Here is a 19,913-nt window from a genome sequence, read left to right as displayed (position 1 = left end):
GCACCCAGTATTTCCATGCTTTGGCAGCCTTGTCCAGGATGGGATGTTCTTCTGCCCCATCCCTACACACCTCCCCATCACAGATGCTCCTGCTGCAGGCACGGTCCCCCTGCCTCCTCCTGGCCAGAGCCTGCCTGTGAGCACTCTGCTGGACCTCCCTGGTGGAAATTTGAAAATAAATGCTCAGTAAAGCCAGGAACACTTGCAGACAGACACAGCCTAGGTGATATGACTCAGCTGCAGCCCCCTGGCTCCCCATTGACAACTGCCTGGCCACAGCCAGCAAGGCATGGTTTCCAGGAGACACGGCAGTCCATGCCACTCAAAATGCTGATTATTGATCATTGGTTGTGTCTGAAATTGCTACGTGGTCAACAAGGAACAGGTGAGCAGGGAACCTTCATCCTGGCAAGATATGTGGCTGTCCCCATTGCCTTCCTGCCTGCAGTGATGATGCTTGCAGAGGTTCGTGGCAGACCCAAACCACCACGCAGGCAAGGGCTGGGGAGGGGGAATTACCATCAATTGTTGCGGGTTCAAGCACAAAAAGGAAGTTTGAAAACAGAAGCAAAATAAGAGCACTGAAATTGTGGCTGGGTGGAAGCTGCGTACAGATGCAGCTGGCACAGAACAAACTAAAACTAGAAAAATGGACGGTGAAAGTGCAAAGAACAACACAAACCTCACTGGGTGATGGAGGAGGAGAGAATCAGCTACTAGAATATGGAAATTCATAAAAATTTCTTTCATAGTCCCCTTCATCCCTTTCCCTGTATTCTGGATGGTGTCAAAACCCCCTAAGACACAGGGGAATGCAAAGCACAATTGCCCCAAGAATAACTTCGCCAAACAATTGCTACAATGGAGCAGAGAAATAGAGAAATAGGGGGCTTTGGCCTCCTCTGTTGCCTCCTCACCAGACCATCCCGTGCATGGTCACACACACACTTCTTGGTGGGGACTTCTTGGTCCATTCAAGCACCCTGCCCAGCACAGGTGGTGTGAACTGTGGAGAGGTGGTGAACATGAAAGGCTGCACAGTCATCCCAAACAGAATGTGAGGTTTTTCTTCAAACAAGTTGCTTTGCTTTGAGAGGAAAAAAAATAAACTCCTGGATCCTTTTTGGGTGTTGCCATAGCAACTGAAGATGACCCAGCCTCTGCTGCCTGGAGAGAGCATCACCTGGCCACCATGTAGTGGACGCAGGAGTAGCCATGTGGGTGGCCAGCATCTCCTTTCACAAGCATCACAGGAAAGCATCATACTTGAGGAAAAAGAAAAAAAAACTTTTTTTTTTTTTTTCCTAGGGCATGGGGTGGGGACCACCAAGCCAATTTCCCAAAAAACCACATTTCTCCAGCATGGCCAGGGTGCTTGGCAGTGGCAGCTCACTGGGGCATCGCCACGCATGATGCCCACAGGGTGGAGGATGGCACGATGTGGGGTGACCCCTGGCACCTGCAGCCCATTTCTAGAGCATTGGCACTGTCCCCAGCATGCAGCCCTGCTCCTCAGTGTCACCCCATGCATGTGGTGCCACTACCCGTGTCCTTCAGCCGGCATCAAACCTGCTCGTTGTGAGCCCCACATGAATTAATAATTCAGAAGGGAAGCAGCACAGGAATAACCACGGCTGTGCAACACTAACATCTAAATTAGCTGAGTTTGTTTTATTTTCTCCAAGGAAAGCGCGTGCAGTGTTTGTGTTTGGTTCTTGGTTATTAATGGCATATCGAGGCGCAGTCGTTGCGCTCACCTTTCCCAGAGGAACCAGCTGCCAGCATCACGCCTGCTGCCCACGGCATCCGCTCAGCCGTGGAATCAATGATTTGCCCTGAAAAGGGTCCAGGAAAGTGTTGAAAAAAGAATAAAGAGGAAAATCATACGGGTTCAGCACCAACCTGGCTCCTGGCTGAGAGGTTCAGTCATCGCTGCAGCTCCCGGAGCGGCGTGTTTGCTCACAACAGCTGGGTCTGGTGGGGGGAGGAAGGGTCTCTTCTCTCACCACCACTTTGCTGTTGCACCTTTGTGACAAGCAGTGGTCCCACACAGCACCCCTGGAGATGGGCAGCCTGCTGCTCCTGCCAGCTGCAGCAAGTGGGGGCTCCCGGTGTCCCTGAGAGGACCGGGCTCCCCAGCTCCATGGTCAGCACGTGGCCTTTCCCCTGGCTGCTCCCAAAATGCTTTTGCATCCAGGATGTAATTTGTCATATTTGCTATAATATAACTGTGACCAGCTTCGACTTAGTGTGTCTTCTGCACCAGTTTCCATACTTCTGCATGTCAGATGCAGTTAAGGTAAAGGAAGCTGCCAAGGTCCTAAGCAAAACGGTCCAGGAAAGGCAAAAAAAAGGCCCAAAAGCACAGCTCTGAGCTGGTTTAGTGATGCAGCTCCCAAAGCTGAAGACCAAGAACAGACACCAAAGATGTGCTCAGAGCTGCAGCCCTACAAAGCAGGGAGGGTTTGGGGGAGCTGAGGATAACCCAGGGTGGCAGCCCCAACCCACCCAAGCCCCAGCAGCACCAAACACGGAGGTGTGGGAACAGGGATGAGCAAGAAGGGGACCTTCCTTCTCACCTTCAGGTGAGAGATGATTCCCTCTAGTGACAGCCTAACCAGTAAAGATTTTGTTTGGGATAAACTGTTCCTCCATCAGGAAGAGCCAGCCTGCTGTTAGCCTGTTGAAATAACCTGCACCACTGGTGGACGTGGGCTTACCTCTGTCCCTGAAGACACCAAGCAGCTGCTGCAACAGCTCCTCTCCTCCTTCTGGACAGTGGTTTCTGGCTTGTGTGGCATGGCCATCAGCTTGGGATTAACCCAACCTTGTGGTGATGCCCTGCCTGCCCTTTAGCCACTGTGACCCACTGAGAGTGTCCAGGAGCATGCCCTGGTCCAAAACATCACACTTGATACAGGTGGGCAACAGGCAAGATCCTGTTTGCAGGCACACAGCTCCCAGAGATGCAGGCACATCTCCAAAGCTTCTAACACAGATAGATGCTCTGCTCTCTTTTTTCACTCCCCCTTTGCCTCCTTTTCCAATGAAACACCTCCCCTCTCAAGAGAGATAATGGCAATTACAGGGTTCATCAGGAATGTATCTGCCATCACGCAGCCCGGAGATCTCAAAATGCCAGTCTGCCCACTGGACCATTAAAGTCAATGGCTGTTCCTAACCTTTAAAGATGAATAGAGGTTGTCTTGCATAATGGATCGTGGACTATCCATGGAGACCATCTGCCCGGTGGCTGCAGAAATGCTCATGTTGTTCTTTACAGGAGTTCATTACTCAGAGCCTAATACTAAAAATACGTTGCAAAGGGCCTTATTTAAAAAACAAAGGGCTGGTGCAAACCTGGCGACAGAGAAACACAAGACCCAATCCAAAGCATCTCTGCCACCCAGGCTGGAGTTAAACTGCAACCAGACAGGCACTAACTTAATTTGAAAGGCAATGACATAATTCAGAATTAGTTTAATAGGACCTGCAATTCATACAGAAAACTCTGAATTTATGTAGTAATTAGCCAGAGCTTTCAGAATGCTAGATATCTGTGTGGCGAGAAAATAACTACACAGGTTATTAAAGTGAGGTAAAAATGGACCTGCTGATGGGGTTTTTTTTGTGCTAAACTCCACTTTCACTAAGTTAGACTATTTTTGATTAAACATACAATTTGCCAAAACACTGAAGACACTTAACAAGTCTGAATTTTCTATTAATCACTTGGACATCATTCTGCAAGAGATTAACCCCCCTACAAACCAGTCCCTCCCCGAGAGACACCCCCAGAGCCTAGCGAACATTAAAGCTCTGCAAGCTTTTCATCGATTTTCTCCAGGCTTCCTCCTCCGTTTTGAACTCCTCCTGGATCAGCTCTCCAGCCACCCACCCTGGAGGATGAGCCTGGAAATTGCTCTCCCCACCCAGTCCTCATTATCAGCCAGGGAAGCGGACGCGTCCTCAGAGGAGCTCTTCAAAGCACAGCCAAGATGTTCAAAGTTACCCAGTGACTGAGGATGCACAACTTCAGCCTCTGAAACAGGTTGGATTTTCTTAACAGAGCTGTTTGGCAGCAGCAGATAAAGCCCTTTCCAGTCCCTAGCTGGCCTGTAACGTTCCCTGTAGCAGAAGCCACCTCTGAGAGGCTCAGTCTGGTCGGGCTTCAGAGCATCTCCCCAGTCCCCCTGGGATGCCGTGGGCGACCACCTCTCCTGGGCATCTTCCTCGCTTGCTTTCTAAAGGAGAAGCTGGGAGCACCCTGCTCTCACACGCTGCGCCGGTCCCGAAACAGAGCCAACCCACTCAAAAAGAAGAAACTTATTAAAAACTGGGAAAGCACTGGGGGACAGCCTAAAAAAAAACGCATCAAACCTGGGGCTGGAAAGTTTAAAGAGTCAAAGAGAAAGGGAGAAGACATCGGGCCAGATAAAGCAGGACACGATCCCAGTGTCAGCCCGAGGCAGGCAGCAAACCCCATCACGGATACCTTGGCATGTTCCACAGCAAAAGTTACAAACTCAAAGAAATAGTAATTTTTTAACCACTAAAATTCAGACTCTTTCATTTCATTTCTGCAAAAACAAGGTCAAAACGAGCTTTTGTAGGAAGATTATTTTTTTCTTTTCAAATGAGAAGAGTTTGTTTGGGCTCTGTTAAACATCTACTTAGACTTGCTGTTTACAAGATACAGGAAAAGGTGACAGCAGTCCCACCTCCAAGAGCAGACCAATGACGGCAGAACAACTGCTGCATTTATGAATGCTACAGCACAAGATTTTACAACCTTGGTACCTGAGAAAAGGATATTGTGCAATGCTCGACTGAAAATATGCCTGGCCCATTTTAGGATCGCCCAAACAAGACTCAAATGCTGCGGTCCCTCTCCGAGGCACCACCCCCTGACAAGGTCGGAGATGTTTCTGCACCTTCTCCCCAGCGCAGAGAGATGCTAAAGCCACATCTAACCCTTGGGCATTTAAACCACTGCCACCCAGCCCATGCAAGAAGAGCCATTCGTGTAAGAACATCTGCAACTTCTTTAACACCATGGCCATCTCCTGGCAGCCAGCTTGAACACAAACAGGCTGGAGACAAGACTATTATAAGCAACCATGGAATTGTATATATATATTTTTTCCCCAGCGCAGAGAGATGCTAAAGCCACATCTAACCCTTGGGCATTTAAACCACTGCCACCCAGCCCATGCAAGAAGAGCCATTCGTGTAAGAACATCTGCAACTTCTTTAACACCATGGCCATCTCCTGGCAGCCAGCTTGAACACAAACAGGCTGGAGACAAGACTATTATAAGCAACCATGGAATTGTATATATATATTTTTTCCCCAGTACTTTGGTTCCTGTGCTGGGCTGGCCCAGGGAAGGCAGGCAGCTCCTGAGGAACTCTGCTTTTCAGGGCTGCGCCTGTTGCAGGGCGCTGCGGTTCAAAGCACTGTTGGTTTAATAGCTCACATTTGAATTTCTAGGAAAAAAAATGAACACACTTTTCTGCCTGGCAGCACTGACACGAGCCTGTATTGTAGACTGAGTTTGACCTAACAATGCGTTTCTATTTGGATATTTCAACCATTTCTCTCTCTTTTTTAACAGTTGGTTTAATAGCTCAAATTTGAATTTCTAGGAAAAAAATGAACACACTTTTCTGCCTGGCAGCACTGACACGAGCCTGTATTGTAGACTAAGTTTGACCTAACAATGCATTTCTATTTGGATACTTCAACCATTTCTCTCTCAATATTAAAGTATTAATACCTAATCACTACTAGCTTGTTCTACGCGGCAAAAATCCCTTAATTTTTTAATATTAAAAAGTATTAACACCTAACCCCTACTAGGTCATTCCACACAGCAAAAATCCCTTAATTACACGCTTAACATTAACTTCAGGCCAAATCATTCACTGACGCTTTATTTTGCAGCGAGGACAGGCTTAAGCAGCTACCTGCAGACTCGATGAACATGGGGAAAACTGCTTTCCGTGCCACCCATGCCAAACGTTACTCTAACAGCACGTACCTGGTGCCTGACAGGAACAAGATACTCTTATATTTTAAATTCATCGTCACAACAGCCCGGCCAATGGGGCTGGCAGCTTTCCCTTCGGTGCCTTCAGCTGCTCCACATCCAGCAGAAACCAAGCTGTCACCTTCCTGAGGTCTTCACCACGGAAACACCTTCACCCAGGACCCCGCTGGGATGGAGCGGGATCCCACAGGCAACATGGGTGCATTAACCCAGCTGCAACAGCCAGCTCCCAAAATCCCTGACCTACCTACAAGGCAAAAGGTCTCAGGCAAGATGGGGACACGTGGGTGAAGAAACCAGCCTCCTCCTTCCCCCAGACAGACGCTGCTCGGGACTCGTTGCAGGGGTTACACCAAGACAGGCAGTGACAAGAAAAGTAGTCTTTTATTTCAATTAATATTTCTTGGCATTAGGCAGATATTAAATAACACTGGAATGCACAAGACTATTAACATATCGACAGCAAAAGGGAGGAGGTGTAGCCAAGTGGAGAACAGCAGTGCGAGTCACGTCACCTCGGGGCACTCAAAAGCCATTGAACGCAGCAACCACCAGAAAGTAGGACTCCACTGAGAAATACAAAACGAGGATGAACCCCTTTCAGGTCTTCTGTTAATACAGTAACGTTGGAACGATTGACAGTAAAAATGAACAAATATTTGCATTCAGGAATTAAACAGAGTGAAATATCCACAAACTGCTAGTCATGCATTTCTTCTGGAAACAGCAATTTGCTAATGCATAAATATCACAAAAAAAACCCAATCTCCAAGATTTGAGTAAATCACAGACAACTAGAAGAAACAAAGCTCGAATTCTATTTTATGCCTTAAATAGATGACCTAAATATTTAAAATTTTACTTCACCATATATATATAATTTATATATATATTAAAAGAAAGTAAAGACCATTAGATAAGTGCAAGCAATTTTCCTCAAAAAGAAAATTGGAACCATGCCCAGGAAAGCTGCGTTTGTTTTTTTTTTATTTTTTTTTTTTATTTTTTTTAACTTTCTACACCATTCAGTCCACTTTTTTTTTTTTTTTTTTTTTTTTTAACTTTCTACCCCCTTCAGTCCACTTTTTTTTTTTTTTTTTTTTAACATAGTAATTTCCGAAGCAAAATAAATTATCTACGATCTGCTGTGTTGGGTAAAAGAAGTCCTACCTAGCATCTTCTCGGGAGCTACCAGGACATCACCTTTTCTTACGGCCTAAGTGAAGCGGCACCATCTCGCCAGCGACTCCCACCTCTTTTGTAGCTGCATGTAAACATACCTTCCGATTTACGTCTCAAAGGTGGAGAGTGAACGGTAACGTTACGGGGAAGCGGGACCGGAGCTGCCGAAGGAGAGCTGCCCCGGGGTTAGTGGGGGGAGCTGGGGCTGGTTCGCTGGGACGCGCACACGTACACACACACACACGCACACACCACACGCACACATACACACAATCTGGCGAGGGGATCTGACCCGGGGAGTTGTGGAGGGACGGTTGAGAAGGCATCCGTTTGCGAGCAAAGCTTGAAGGACACGAGCCGAGGTTCTCTGTGCACACTGTCCACTTTTAATCAGAACTGGCTCGCGCTGCTGGGGTCGCACTGTAACAACCGCACGATGGACGGGTCGCTCTTGGCACCTTTGATGAACTCTTCCAGCGACAGTTTACCTGGAAGGGAGGGAAACCAACACGGAAATGATAACTTAAATAAAATAAAATCAGTTGGTGGTGCTGCTGTTGATGTAGCTAAAACCCCCCCCCCCAAACCCTCCTCTCTGAAGCAGCAACATACGTATATTTAATCTATCGCAAAGGCATCCCGGGGAATTTAGCGCAATGCACAGCAGCCAAATCCTACTCAAGCCCTTAAGCCCAGATGCATTTTTCTTCTGCAAAACAATCTAGCATAATAATTGTTATTTTTTTATTTAAAAAGACAGTACCAAATATAAAAACAACTGTTCTACCATAATTTGGCGGCTTTTTGCCCAGAACCAGGCTATACACATTTCATGACACCTGAACACAAGTAGGCTTTGAAAATGCTGCTTATATTACTATGGCATTTTAAACCTAAATATCCCAAATCTCCCCACTTCGCCCTCTTGTCTCTTGTGACATGTAGGGCTGAGCAGTGGTGGCTTCTCCTGCATCTACATGGCCAGGCTGGATGGGGCTCTGAGCAGCCTGATCCAGTGATGGATGTTCGTGCTCATGGCAGGGGGGTTGGACTGGATGACCTTTAAAGGTCCCTTCCAACCCAAACCGTTCTGTGATTCCACCATTCTACAAGCCACTTGCTGTGCCCTGCAGGGTGTACAGGAACAGGACTGGCTACACGCCCCCGAAGGGGTGGAGGCACCAGCTCATCACGCTGGCTTTTACCAACCCCAGGATGCCGCCAGCCTGCCACGGGGACATGGAGAGGACTGAGCTCAGTGGCCAGCTCCTGGATTAGGTTGAGCGGGGAGAAATAAGTAAACCTTCTTGTAGAAATTACAGAAGCTCAAAAACCCATGGCACACTTCTGCCCTAATTTCTGGCTTTTAAGCTAATGTTATAGAGCCATAAAGTCATAGAGTTGTCCAGGCCGGAAGGGACCTCCAAAGGTCCTCTAGTCCGACCCCCCCGCAGTCAACAGGGACACCCCCAACTAGACCAGGTTGCCCAGGGCCTCGTCGAGCCTCACCTTGAATATCTCCAGGGATGGGGCCTCAACCACCTCCCTGGGCAACCTGTTCCAGTGCTCCACCACCCTCACAGTGAAGAACCCTCTCCTAATCTCCAGTCTAAATCTGTTCCCCTTCCCAAACCAAGTGTTTTCTTAAGTTTTTGTCAGCCTGAAAAAGAGTACTCATAACTATCAGGACTTTTATTAGTTTTTCCCATCTCCTTCCAATACTTAAAAGCAAAGCACAAATCAAAATTTATTTGCAATGTCCAACAGTCAGATGGGGAAGAAGAAACGTTTCCAGCCACCGAGATCACACTCGTGTCCCCGTGCATAGACTTTTACTGCTTGGCACCACGTAGCGTGTGCTGCTGGGAAAAGAATGACTTTATTTTGGCAATGAAGTGCAGCAGACGGGGGATGGATACAGCAGGTTTTGTGGCCACTACTCTGTCGCACATCTGCAAGCACCGCTACTCCGCAGAACAAAAATACTTTCTTTAATGGTGTTATTTTAGGGCCCTCCACATGTGAAGTCAGGGGGTGAAACGCTAGTTTTGATGAAGTCAAAGGTGAAATACTCAAGGACTTCAGCAAGGCCAGGAATTTGCCCCTGGGGCTGCAGCAGCAGATGCCAAAACGCAGATATAAAATTCTCTTAAACGAAAACCATTCTATTCGTAAGATCATATTTTCCCAGGTCTCCACATCTCAGCACTAAAACCAATTCTTTGCTCCCTCTGGGCACTGGTATCAGTAGGATACAATTCCTGATTTTGACATGGGCGGCTGCCACCTCCGGAAATTCCCAAGTGAAAGCTCCACCTCGACTAGGACGAGAGGAAACCCATCATCGGGCTGATGGGCAGAGGAAATGTCTCGATTCTGCCTGTGTTTTTGGAGCCTAAGGAAATGAGCTAGTTGGGTGTGTGTGTGTGTGTGTGACGGGTACACGGGTACACTGTCAGATAATTTACCCAGCGGCTCCATAATTGGCTCAGGGGCTGTTTCATCCCCCCGGTGCACACACTGCAACGAAGGAAACACTGCAGGTTGGTGTGTCACCATGTGTACCCGTACACACACTGCAAACATGCACAGAAAATAAGTATTATGGAATCAGGGGAATTTTTGCTTTCAGGTACCCGAGCACATCTGACCCGCATTACTGACCACAAGCCCAGGAGCACAGCCCTATCAAGGGCAAAAGGAGTAAAACCTCCTGCCCAGTTTGTGCTATGCCTGGAGAAAATAACCCAAAGATACTGGATGCAGGGGAGTTTCAGAGGAGCCTTTGCAGAAGGGGATTCGCCCATGAAATGTCGGGAAAAGACATCCATCCTTTCGTCCTCCCAGCAGGAAAAGTCTCTCACCTGCTGCCCACTTTTTCACCCTATATGTTATGGGTGAGAGATGCTCACCGAGGTCAGGCAGAGACCACAGGCACCGGTGGGGACATCCCTGCCCTCTGCCACCCCCAAATACCACCATCTGCTTCCACCAAAGCCTGGCTAGAAAATCTCTGTTCCTAGAGCCTATGAAGAAGGGCCGGTGGAGATCCTACCGTCGTTGTTTGTGTCCATCTGTCTGAAGATCTTGTCTGTTCGCTTCTCGGGAGTGGATTCATCCTCTGGCATTTTCATTACTGACGAAACCATTTTGTAGATTGCCTGAGTATTAAAAGAAAAAAAAAAAAAAGAGAGAGGGAAAAAAAAAAGATATAGGAAAAACACGACCGAAACAATAAAGCATCAGGACCGAGAAAAAGAATTTAAGCCTGTAGCAATAAAAAAAGGCAGCTGACCCTGGCAGGCAGCTGCAGGACTTTATAAACCAAAACAAATAGGAATTTCTGGCTGCAGCTTTTTTTATTTCTCTTTCCTGTATTCATTTGTGCTTCAAAAAAAGCTCCTGAACTGCTGGGTCAGTTTAACTGAAAGTCAGGGTCTAGATTAATGTACGAGCAGGACTGAGCTAAAATACAGGAGACCATGGTGTGTAATTTTGTTTTCTGCACCTGGGCTAAGCCATCGCCTCTTTGGCTGGCTCTTAACATACACTCAGCTACACATATGCATGTGGGGGTTGTATGGGTTACAGGAGAATATGAATATATAGGAATAGGCATTGTTTTTCGTTGTGGATGGGTAAAGAAATGCATTTTCAGACTTACAAGATGTGAGTAAAGGCGAGAGACACCTCTTGAGGACATCTGCAGTCCTAGCCCTCCTCCTAAATTATCCCTGCTCAGCCACAAGGACCAACCACGGGGGAACTCTCCAGATGCATTACATGCTTCCCAGTGCCCCGAGACACATCCCAGCCGCAGGGGGGATGGCAAGCAGCCCTCGGCACAGGGGGCTCTGCCCCACACGCCCCCCAGAACAGCCCGTGGGCTACGCGTCTCCGGTCTTCGGGAGATTAAGACACGCGACAGTCTCTCATTCGGAGCTCATGTTGACTCAGATTTGAAGTTTCAAAGTACTAATTTTGAGATGAATCAGGTCAGTAAAATTTGCATCTAGGGTTTTTCGATCCCATCAACACCCCATTAAGAAACCCCCAGGGAGAGCTGCACGCTTTTGGCTGCAGGCCAGGGGCATAATGCCTTGTTCCCTTGTTCGTCTCTCAGGCTCTTTCCTCATTTGCACCTTGTAGATGCCACCATGAATGACCCCCAGTGTCCCTGTGGGGACCGCAGGCTCAGGAGCCTCCCTGGGGCAGGAGGGACCCAGCTCAGCACATCCCTCAGCTCCAGCTATCTCAGGGTGAGGAGGTTACAGCAACGGGAATGAAATATAAAATGGAGACAACGCCTCACCTGCACTATTTCTAGCATTTCCCCGCGACTGATGTAGCCGTTGCCATCCAGGTCGTACATACTAAACGCCCACTTCAGCTTCTGCTCCAGCTTGCCCCGAGAGGTGACGCTCAGGGCGATGATGAATTCCCTGAAGTCAATGGTCCCGTCGCCGTTGGTGTCGAAGGTGCGGAAGACGTGCTCCGCAAACTTCGAGGCGTCGCCGTAAGGGAAAAAATTGGCGTATATTTTTTTGAACTCTTCCACAGTCAAATGGCCCGTGGGGCAATCTTTTAGGAAGCCCTTGTACCACTCCTGCAGCTCGTGGTCCGTGAACTCGGTGTTCTCGCGCAGGTCCTGCAGCACCTCGGGGCGCAGCTTGCTGTTCTGCTTCCCCATCCTCTTCGGGATCCGGGTTCAGGGGCTGCAAAGCAAGAGAGGACACACTGCAGCTCTGGCCCCGCTTGGCAGAGAGGGGCTGGGGGCAGGCAAAGCCCTGAGGGAAACGCAGGCTCTGCCCAGGGCAAAGGGGCAAGAGGAGCAAAAGGATGCTAAAAATCACTAGGAAAATATTTCATCTGGCCTCTTTTCCTCTCCCCTAGGCTCTCTCGGTTACTAGTGTGCTGCTGAACGACAGGGGAAGGCAGTTTGGGAGGTACTATTTGGGAAATATTAACCCTTATTATTAATCCGTATTATTTGGGAAAAAATTTCCAGCGATAGGACAAGGGGCAGTGGGCTCAAGCTGGAACATAGGAAGTTCCATTCAAATATGAGAAAAAACTTCTTTCCGGTGAGGGTGCCAGAGCCCTGGGACAGGCTGCCCAGGGAGGGTGTGGAGGCCGCTTCTCTGGAGATCTTCAAGCCCTGCCTGGATGCAGTCCTGAGTGATGTGCTCTGGGCAATCCTGTTTTAGCAGGGGGGTTGGCCCAGATGCTCTCTAGAGGTCCCTTCCAACTCTGACAATTCCGTGATTGATTATTTTATTTCTCTGCTACAACCCCACTCCTCTATCATATAGCTTGCAATGCCCAGGTCTGGATCTCAGCTCCTGACCCACCCCAACAGGCTGATCTGCTGTGGTGACCCAGGCGGCGAGGACAGCAGGGGCAATGAAAAGCCAAATCCCATCTATTTAAAAGTGAAAGGAAGCAGGGGCGAAGCGAGGGGCAGGAAGGGCAGGCGGTGCCGTGCCAGTCGTGTTTGCACCCCCCAGAAGCTCTTTGAAACCCCTTGGCTTATGGAGCATCTCCTTCTTCCCTGCATCCCTCGCCCCGCAGCAGTGGTGGGGCTTGGTGGGTGCTGCTGGTGGCACCCCGGGCATCACAGGAGGGTGCAGCAAAGCTGGGCTCAGCACAGCCCACGCTCGACAGCATCACCCTGGAAGACCTCTCTCTCTCTCCTTTTCAACCAGGGAGGCAGCATGAGCAGCCGGGTCGCTGCCAGAGCAGCACTGGCACAAGGGACTTCACCCTTTCCAGCAGATCACAATCCTCTGTCCTCCCAGACAAGCAGAAAAAAGGGCTTTTTAAAGCAAAATGTTTGGCAAAGCAACTCCTTTCAGGTTTATCAGGTTTTATGCTTTTAAATAAGCTTATTCAGTAAGTTCAATATTCCCCAACGTGGGCAAAAGGGCATTTTAACCTCAGGATTTTCTCAGGATGTCAGGAGGGGGTTGGATTTGTCCCCTCCTTTAGCGGTGCCCACAATGTGTGGGGCACTGCCCAGGTGAGACCACCCAGCAACAGGAAAGCTCCTTCGACAAAAGGGAAGATGTTCAATCTGCACTTGGGAAACGACAGAAAAGCACCCGAAAACGTGACTTATTTTTGGCTTTTACCCCTTTGAGCCTTTCACAGCTTCCCAGCAACACCAAACCAAGCTGCCAAGCAAGGGGTTGAGCTGCGTCTCCTTCCCCAGCCTCAAGAGGCTTCCTCCCAAGCTTTGCACAAAGTCACATCCACGCCCCTGTGACATTCTCTGCACAGATTTTTATGACCCTGTTAGGCTCACCCACAGCCAGTGCAGAAGGCAGGCTAATAATGGGCCAACACCACACGGCTACTCGGAAACTGCCAGAGCTGAGCAACAAAGAGTGCAGAGACCAGGAAAAATGTAACGGGGGCTAAGCACTTCCCAGAGAGTAAAAATCCCAAGCATGCATAAGAACCTAAAAAAAAAAAACCAAACCAAACCAAAAAATGTTAAAGGTCAGCAAAAAATAAGTTGCTCTACAGCAGAGAGATTTTCAACAGCTGAATTTAAGCCTGTTTTATTTGTATTCCACTTAGTCTCTGCATCGCCTCAGCAATGTAAAAAATCCACATCCTGCTCTGTGGCTTAATGCTCGGAGACAAAAACCAGCCAGCTGCTCATTAGTTCAATGCATCGGGCTTAACAGAAAACTGTGTTATCATTAGCACTTCTGTTTTCTAGAAAAGCTGCCAATATTTCAGCTCCAAAGCTTTATTTTTGTCCCATTACACTGCAGAGTTTTCTCCGGGCTCCTGACATACCTCTGCTTGCTCCCAACAGGCAGGGATGCTCCGTCTCCCGGTCCCTGCCATCACCATCCATCGGAGAGCACCGGGCTGCCCTCCGGTTAAACCACTAACTCCCAGCTGCTCCTGCTGCCTCTCCATCTTTGAATCTCCTCTGCTCCAGATAGTCATCCTTGCAGCGCCAAGGGCACAAAGCACAATATTCTACTCTGCTGCAGTCAATTTGCAGAAAACAGTGCCTTGGAGCAAATAACCGACTGACCGCGGCCCTTTCTTTTCCCCGCTATGTTTCTGTCCTTCGCTGAGGAGGTGCCTTCAGGACCCACCCTTCAGCAAACCCCCTCGCTTCATGATGCCTGGGTGCTTTGTAAGGTCTACTGTGCCTGTCCAAAAGCAGTCCCTGCCTCGCTGGCTGCTGTCTCGGACTTGCCTGGGCTTTGGTGTAGCCCTGGGAGAAGGGCAGGAGGAGCAGCAGAGCCCGCTCGATGCAGGAGCTGGACTTGAAAGCAGAAATACACTCAGCTTAAATCACACACAGGGACTGGGGGACTGTAAAGCTTCCAACCGGCACTAAAAAGAGGTTTGAAGAGGTTTAATGCCATTTCTCCCTTTTCCTATAATACCTTTATTATTTCTGTTACCTTAAATTAGAGGCCTCCAGACAACAGAGAGCTAAGATGTTAACTTTATTTATTAGATTTCACTCCTCCTATTAGCAGTAAGATATATCCTGTCATTTGGATGGATGCTCATTTAGTATCAGCTTCAAAAGCTTTATATTCAAGTTGTCTTCGCGTTCAACAAATTACAGGCTATTTCAACCCTTTCTCCTTTTACATTGGTTTATATCAGAAAAGTAATGTGCAATGCTCTGAACACAACCTCTTTTTGCATATGAGCTTTCTGAAAGGCTTCATAATGTGTTCAACCCAAATATAACCCTGCAGTTGTTGTAACCAATTTGTTACGAATAATTAAATAACCAACATTAACACTAATTTATTAAAGTCCAGCTAAAAAAAACCCCAGCTTCAATGTGAATTGTGTTTTCAGGTAGCTCCTCTAAAATGAAATGCCTAAATATCTCATTAATCATGACAGCAACCCCTGCTGCTGGCATCCAACTGACATTTCATTCAATTGCTATAAAATGCTTTCATCAAATCACTTTCCAGAGGCTCAGTGGCTGATTTAGCCACAAGACCACTTGGAGGATGGCTGCTAATGGAAATCACAGGGATTAGGCCTGGGATGCTCAGGTCAGTCCTGTGATTAGGGCTGCGGGGTGGTGTTTTTTTTTTCAGAAGAGCCTGTACCAGCCAAATCACTCGCTGCAGTGGGTGCAGAAGGCGAGGGAGGAGAGACATCCTTGCACCCAAGGTAGCCCCGAGCAGTCAGCAGAGACCTAACTCCAACACAGCCTGCCTGTCCCTCATTTTCCACCACGCCAGGGGAAATCCCGGGAAGCGATGCCACATAACGCTGCACCGAGGTCTGTCCTCGCTCAGCTTGATGAGCAAAAAGCCCTCAGAACATCTGGCACTACCGTGGCAGTAGCAAAAATAATCACAGGAATGCCCTTCAGGTGACCAGGCAAGGAAAAGCTTGGAAGTATAACTGCAGACCAGTAGACTTCACAAGTAAATCACTGCTCGTGAAAAGTGATGCTCAGTCATGTGAGGCTCAAACAGTGGGAAACCCAGATACACGTTTTGTGCCAGTTTCACATCAAATTTTTTGTTAAAATTATGTGGTGCTGCTGCCTGCCTGCAATAAGTTACATCCAGCCAGGCAAGAAACTGAGATGCCAGAGAACTCCTACCTGAATATATCCTCTGCTCTTCTAGGCTCACCAAAAAATAAGCAGTAATCTCATAGCAAAAGCCTAGCAATGAGGAAAAAGGTCTTTTACTGAGGCCAAGGCGCACACGAGCTATGCAGCACTGCAGGGAGAAACTGTAGCTAACTCTGAAATAGCAATTCTGTGTTTTTACCAATAGATGGACTGGTTGTCAGCATCCACGCGCTGAAGTATTTTTAATACTTCTAACAAAGGTCAGTGCATCCTACTTTTACATGAACTCTTCGTCAACCACCAGTTACTGTGGATAGAGCACGTAACCCAGAAAGCTGGAGATTAACCTGGCTTTTTCACTGCAAACCTTCTGAAAGCAAAAACCCCCTTGAACTGAACTCCTGATGGGATCCTCTTAGTGCATCAGTTACGGCTGCGAAAGGAGGAATGACTCCTCAGAGATGCACTTCCTTGTGCAATGCCCCCTTGGATACTGATTTAGTGCTAATAAAAAGAGGAAAATTGATGAAATGCCTGTCTGTAGGACAGAGCTGCTCTCCAGCAGAGAAAGACAGCGCACAGAGAAACAGAATAAATACTCTTTATATTATCTGAGCTACCTGCTTTGCAGGGGGAAACCTAAGCACCAATTCTCCTGCAGTGCTCTCTTACCAAACAGAACAAGCGTGTCTGAGATCTGTTATGGCCCTGAAGCTCCGTGCCTCTGGGACTGCAGGAGCCCCAAGCAAATGAACTGCATAAGCCAGGCAGCAGATACTGCTCTAAGTTGGTGTGAAATGCAAGAAGCATTCCCACAGGGGTGGAAGATTTTTTTTATTAAAACACCTGAAGCGTCAGATCCGTCACCGATGCCTTCTGCCTTGGGGTGCAGATGAAAAGACAAAAGGATTTAGCTCCCAGGGCTGAATGTGAGCATCGTGTTAAGAAAGTCTTTGCTTGGAAACACTATTTTACAGTGATGGTGGTTAAACACTGGCATAGGCTGCCCAGAGAAACTGTCAAGTCTCCATCCTTGGAGATACTGAACACCCAACTGGACATAGTCCTGGGCAATCTGCTCTAGCTGACCCTGCTTGAGCAGGGAGGTAGGACAGGACAACTTCAAGAGGTCCCTGCCAACCTCAACCATTCTGCGAAATAGCCTCAATATCCTTTTTCCTCAGGCTGGGTGAAGACGAGAGCCATGAGGAGGTCCTGCTCCCCTGGGGCAATTCAGCAACCGTGATGCCTTGTTCTGAGGCTGTATTTTTTGAAGTCTGATCCTTGTATTTAGAAACAAACAAACAAACAGATACTACACAAAACCCCACAGGTAGTCCAAATAAAAGCCTCAGCCACTAAAGATCTGTGCTGCCACACTTCAGGAACACATCCTCAAGGAAAAATGTTTTGGGGTCTGGCAGCACCAGTGGCCACCAGCTCTGTCAAGGCACAGATGTATTTAAGATGACTCCAGCTCCTGTGGGCCAAACGGCAAGGAGGAGATGGGTTTTCAGGCACCCCAGTGAGCAACAAATGCCTAATGGTAAGAAAAGATCATACAGCAAATAGGCTGAAAAAGAGGATTATAATAACATCCTCTGGACCATGCTTTGCCCAGGGCCGGTCAACGGGTCTGATCTGAACTGGGAGGGGAAATGTGCAAACTTACACGGGCCTGGGACAGATAATGAACTGGGAAGTAAAAGAGCAGATTTTGTTACATGTTTTAATGCCAGTATCCTAAGCAACGAGCATTGCAACAGAGAAGGCACAGGATATACAAATACGTTGCTATAGATATCTGGTCCCGCCTGGTAAACTCATGTGAACCTCTTTCCTGCCCTGCGGCAAAAGCAGGGCCGATGCTCACAGAGCGGCTACCGCCGGGCTCCCCGCGCCGCAGGGCCAGGGCCAACCTAACACCTCTCGGATAAAGTCTGAAGTGCCATGAGGAACGTCTTCATCCCTCAAAAAGTTAGTAATGGAGAGCAGCGAGACAAAAGAGAGACCACAGTCAATATTGCCGCCGAACATCCACAGGCCGCGGGGCTGGAGATGCGAAAGGCTGGCCTGGAGAGGAGCTGGAGCTCCTTCCGCCGCTGCCTTCGGGGAAACAGAAAGACAAATGAAACCCGACAGGCCAAGAACAGACCATACCAAATAAATAAACGGGCTTTTAAAATTTTTCACTTTCAGTGACTAATCACGCTTTAATTTAAACAAGCCACATTGCTTACTTGCCACTTACCTTCAAGCTAAACCCTCTTCAGAAGCGTATTATAAAAAGTAGGCGAAGGGGAAGGACCGCTCTCCTTATCACCCACATTTTCAGTGCCAGAAAATTTGGGAACAATTCCAGTGTGTACATTGAACGTCCTTCCAAAAGGCGCCGTGAATTGGTAACAGACCTGGAGCCACCATAATTTGTAAGTTTATCCATAAACACATACCCAGGAACCGCATGGCCTTGAAAACCCGATTCCATGTCTGAGATGAAAACCCATTAGAAATAACCACCTCTCCCCAGCTCACCAAAGAAAGATATAATTACAAAGGCTCCAATCCTGCAAATAGCCATGGGAGACGAATACTTCCAGGCTGGCACACTAATTTCACGGAGTCAGTTGCAAGGGCTGAAACCTAAGAAATTCACTTATAGGTCTCTGGATTGCTCCTGTCTATTGAAGTCACTTTACTTGGGATTATATTCCTGATTTACAGGGAAAAAATCAATTAGTCTCTGACATCAAGCATGGATGCTTTAACCTGAGAACCATTGGTAGGCGGTGCAGAGGCATTTGCAGATGACAGTGGAAGCATCTTCCCAGCCACTGCAACCAGCAGGGACACGCTGGGACCCCCTGCACCCACCAACACTGACCCCACCACCCCGAGATGGGAGTCTGCCATGGAGGGCACGGTTACAAATTCACTGCAAAGAAACAGTGAACCTGAACCACAAAAGAAAAGAACCACAAAACACCTCCAAAACCACTCATGAATGGCTGCTAATGAGGAAAAAATGAGACCTGCGTTGGGACCAGAAAAGCGGTGGTTCCTCCGGGAGCTCTCCAGAAGTTCTCCAGCTCAGGGAGGAGAGCTTATTACTGTAAAGGGCAAATATTCCCAATGCAGTAAGAAAAGCACAGAAATATTTCAAGTAAATTAGGAAATTGGGTTAATTTGGGTGGGAGCAGATTGGGCAGCGATGCAGCTTGCGACTGCAGACAGGAAAAGAAAATCATGAGTGGATTTTCCTCACCTCCTCCCTTTGCCCTTCCCTCCTTTTTTTTTTTTTTTTTTTGTTTAACAAAACAACAGGAGAAGCAGCCAGCCCTATTTTGTCTTCAGAGGCTGTGCAAAGTTGGCAAGGCTTAAAAAAAAAAATTTAAAAAAAATATCACAGTTTGTTTACACAATATTACAGAGCAAGGAAAACATGTCAGCACAATGACTTAGTGCACAAGGTCTTTTTCTGAGAAGGCTGGGTTGCATGAGGAAAAACCCACAGCATGTTCACTGAAGATACTATTGTTATATCTAATTTTAAATAAAGCTCTTTGAGTGCAGGCCTGCAGAATAGGGAAAGGTGCCTGACGCAAACGGGCAAATCGGAGACAACATTGCAAGGTTTTAGAAAAAGGGGAGAAAAATGGTAAAAGTCAGCACAGGGCATTATATTTTTACTATAATTAAAACCACAGCACGGTTGGGCTGCTTTGTCATCGGATTTTAAAAGTTTCATGCGATGCATTTATTTAATTGATGAAGGTAAATCAGGAATAATTCTCTACAGAATAATCACAGCCCTGGGAGAAAGGAAGCTGGTTTAAATTTCAGCTTAATTAGCCAAAATATGGCAATATCAAGAGGCAGCCAAGAGCACCTGAGAAAACCCCACAGCATCAGAGCCACTCACATGGAGAAGATGGAGGGTTTGGGAACGACGACACTTGCTAAAGAGACAGTGAGAGATGACAATCAGCCCTCAGAGGCTGGAGATCTGACATCCTTCCCTTCCCGTATCTCTGCAGGTACTGAGATACAGGGGTTGGAGGAATCAAGGGGATTTCAGGGTAGCTAATTTG

General features: G+C 47.8%; 1 protein-coding gene across 5 annotated transcripts in view; it reads right to left on the bottom strand.

The window, feature by feature from the left end:
- Positions 1-7,113: 7,113 nt before the first annotated feature.
- Positions 7,114-19,913, bottom strand: part of HPCAL1 (hippocalcin-like 1) — an 82,799-nt gene continuing 69,999 nt past the window's right edge. For 4 of the 5 annotated variants that reach the window (XM_014956889.1, XM_014956887.1, XM_014956890.1 and 1 more), the window contains 3 exons: positions 11,548-11,950; positions 10,291-10,396; positions 7,491-7,723 (listed from right to left, as the gene is read on the bottom strand). In XM_014956889.1, the coding sequence (XP_014812375.1) occupies positions 7,626-7,723; positions 10,291-10,396; positions 11,548-11,925 (582 nt within the window). In that variant the 5' untranslated portion in view covers positions 11,926-11,950 and the 3' untranslated portion in view covers positions 7,491-7,625. Of the gene's footprint in view, positions 7,724-10,290; positions 10,397-11,547; positions 11,951-19,913 lie in introns of those variants that run through there. The other variant, XM_014956892.1, reaches the window with a different exon arrangement.

Source organism: Calidris pugnax, unplaced genomic scaffold (genome assembly GCF_001431845.1).
Source record: "Calidris pugnax isolate Ruff unplaced genomic scaffold, ASM143184v1 scaffold171, whole genome shotgun sequence".
Taxonomy (NCBI): domain Eukaryota; kingdom Metazoa; phylum Chordata; class Aves; order Charadriiformes; family Scolopacidae; genus Calidris; species Calidris pugnax.
Note: the sequence above shows the minus strand (reverse complement) of the source record. Positions and strands in the feature narration are given on the sequence as shown.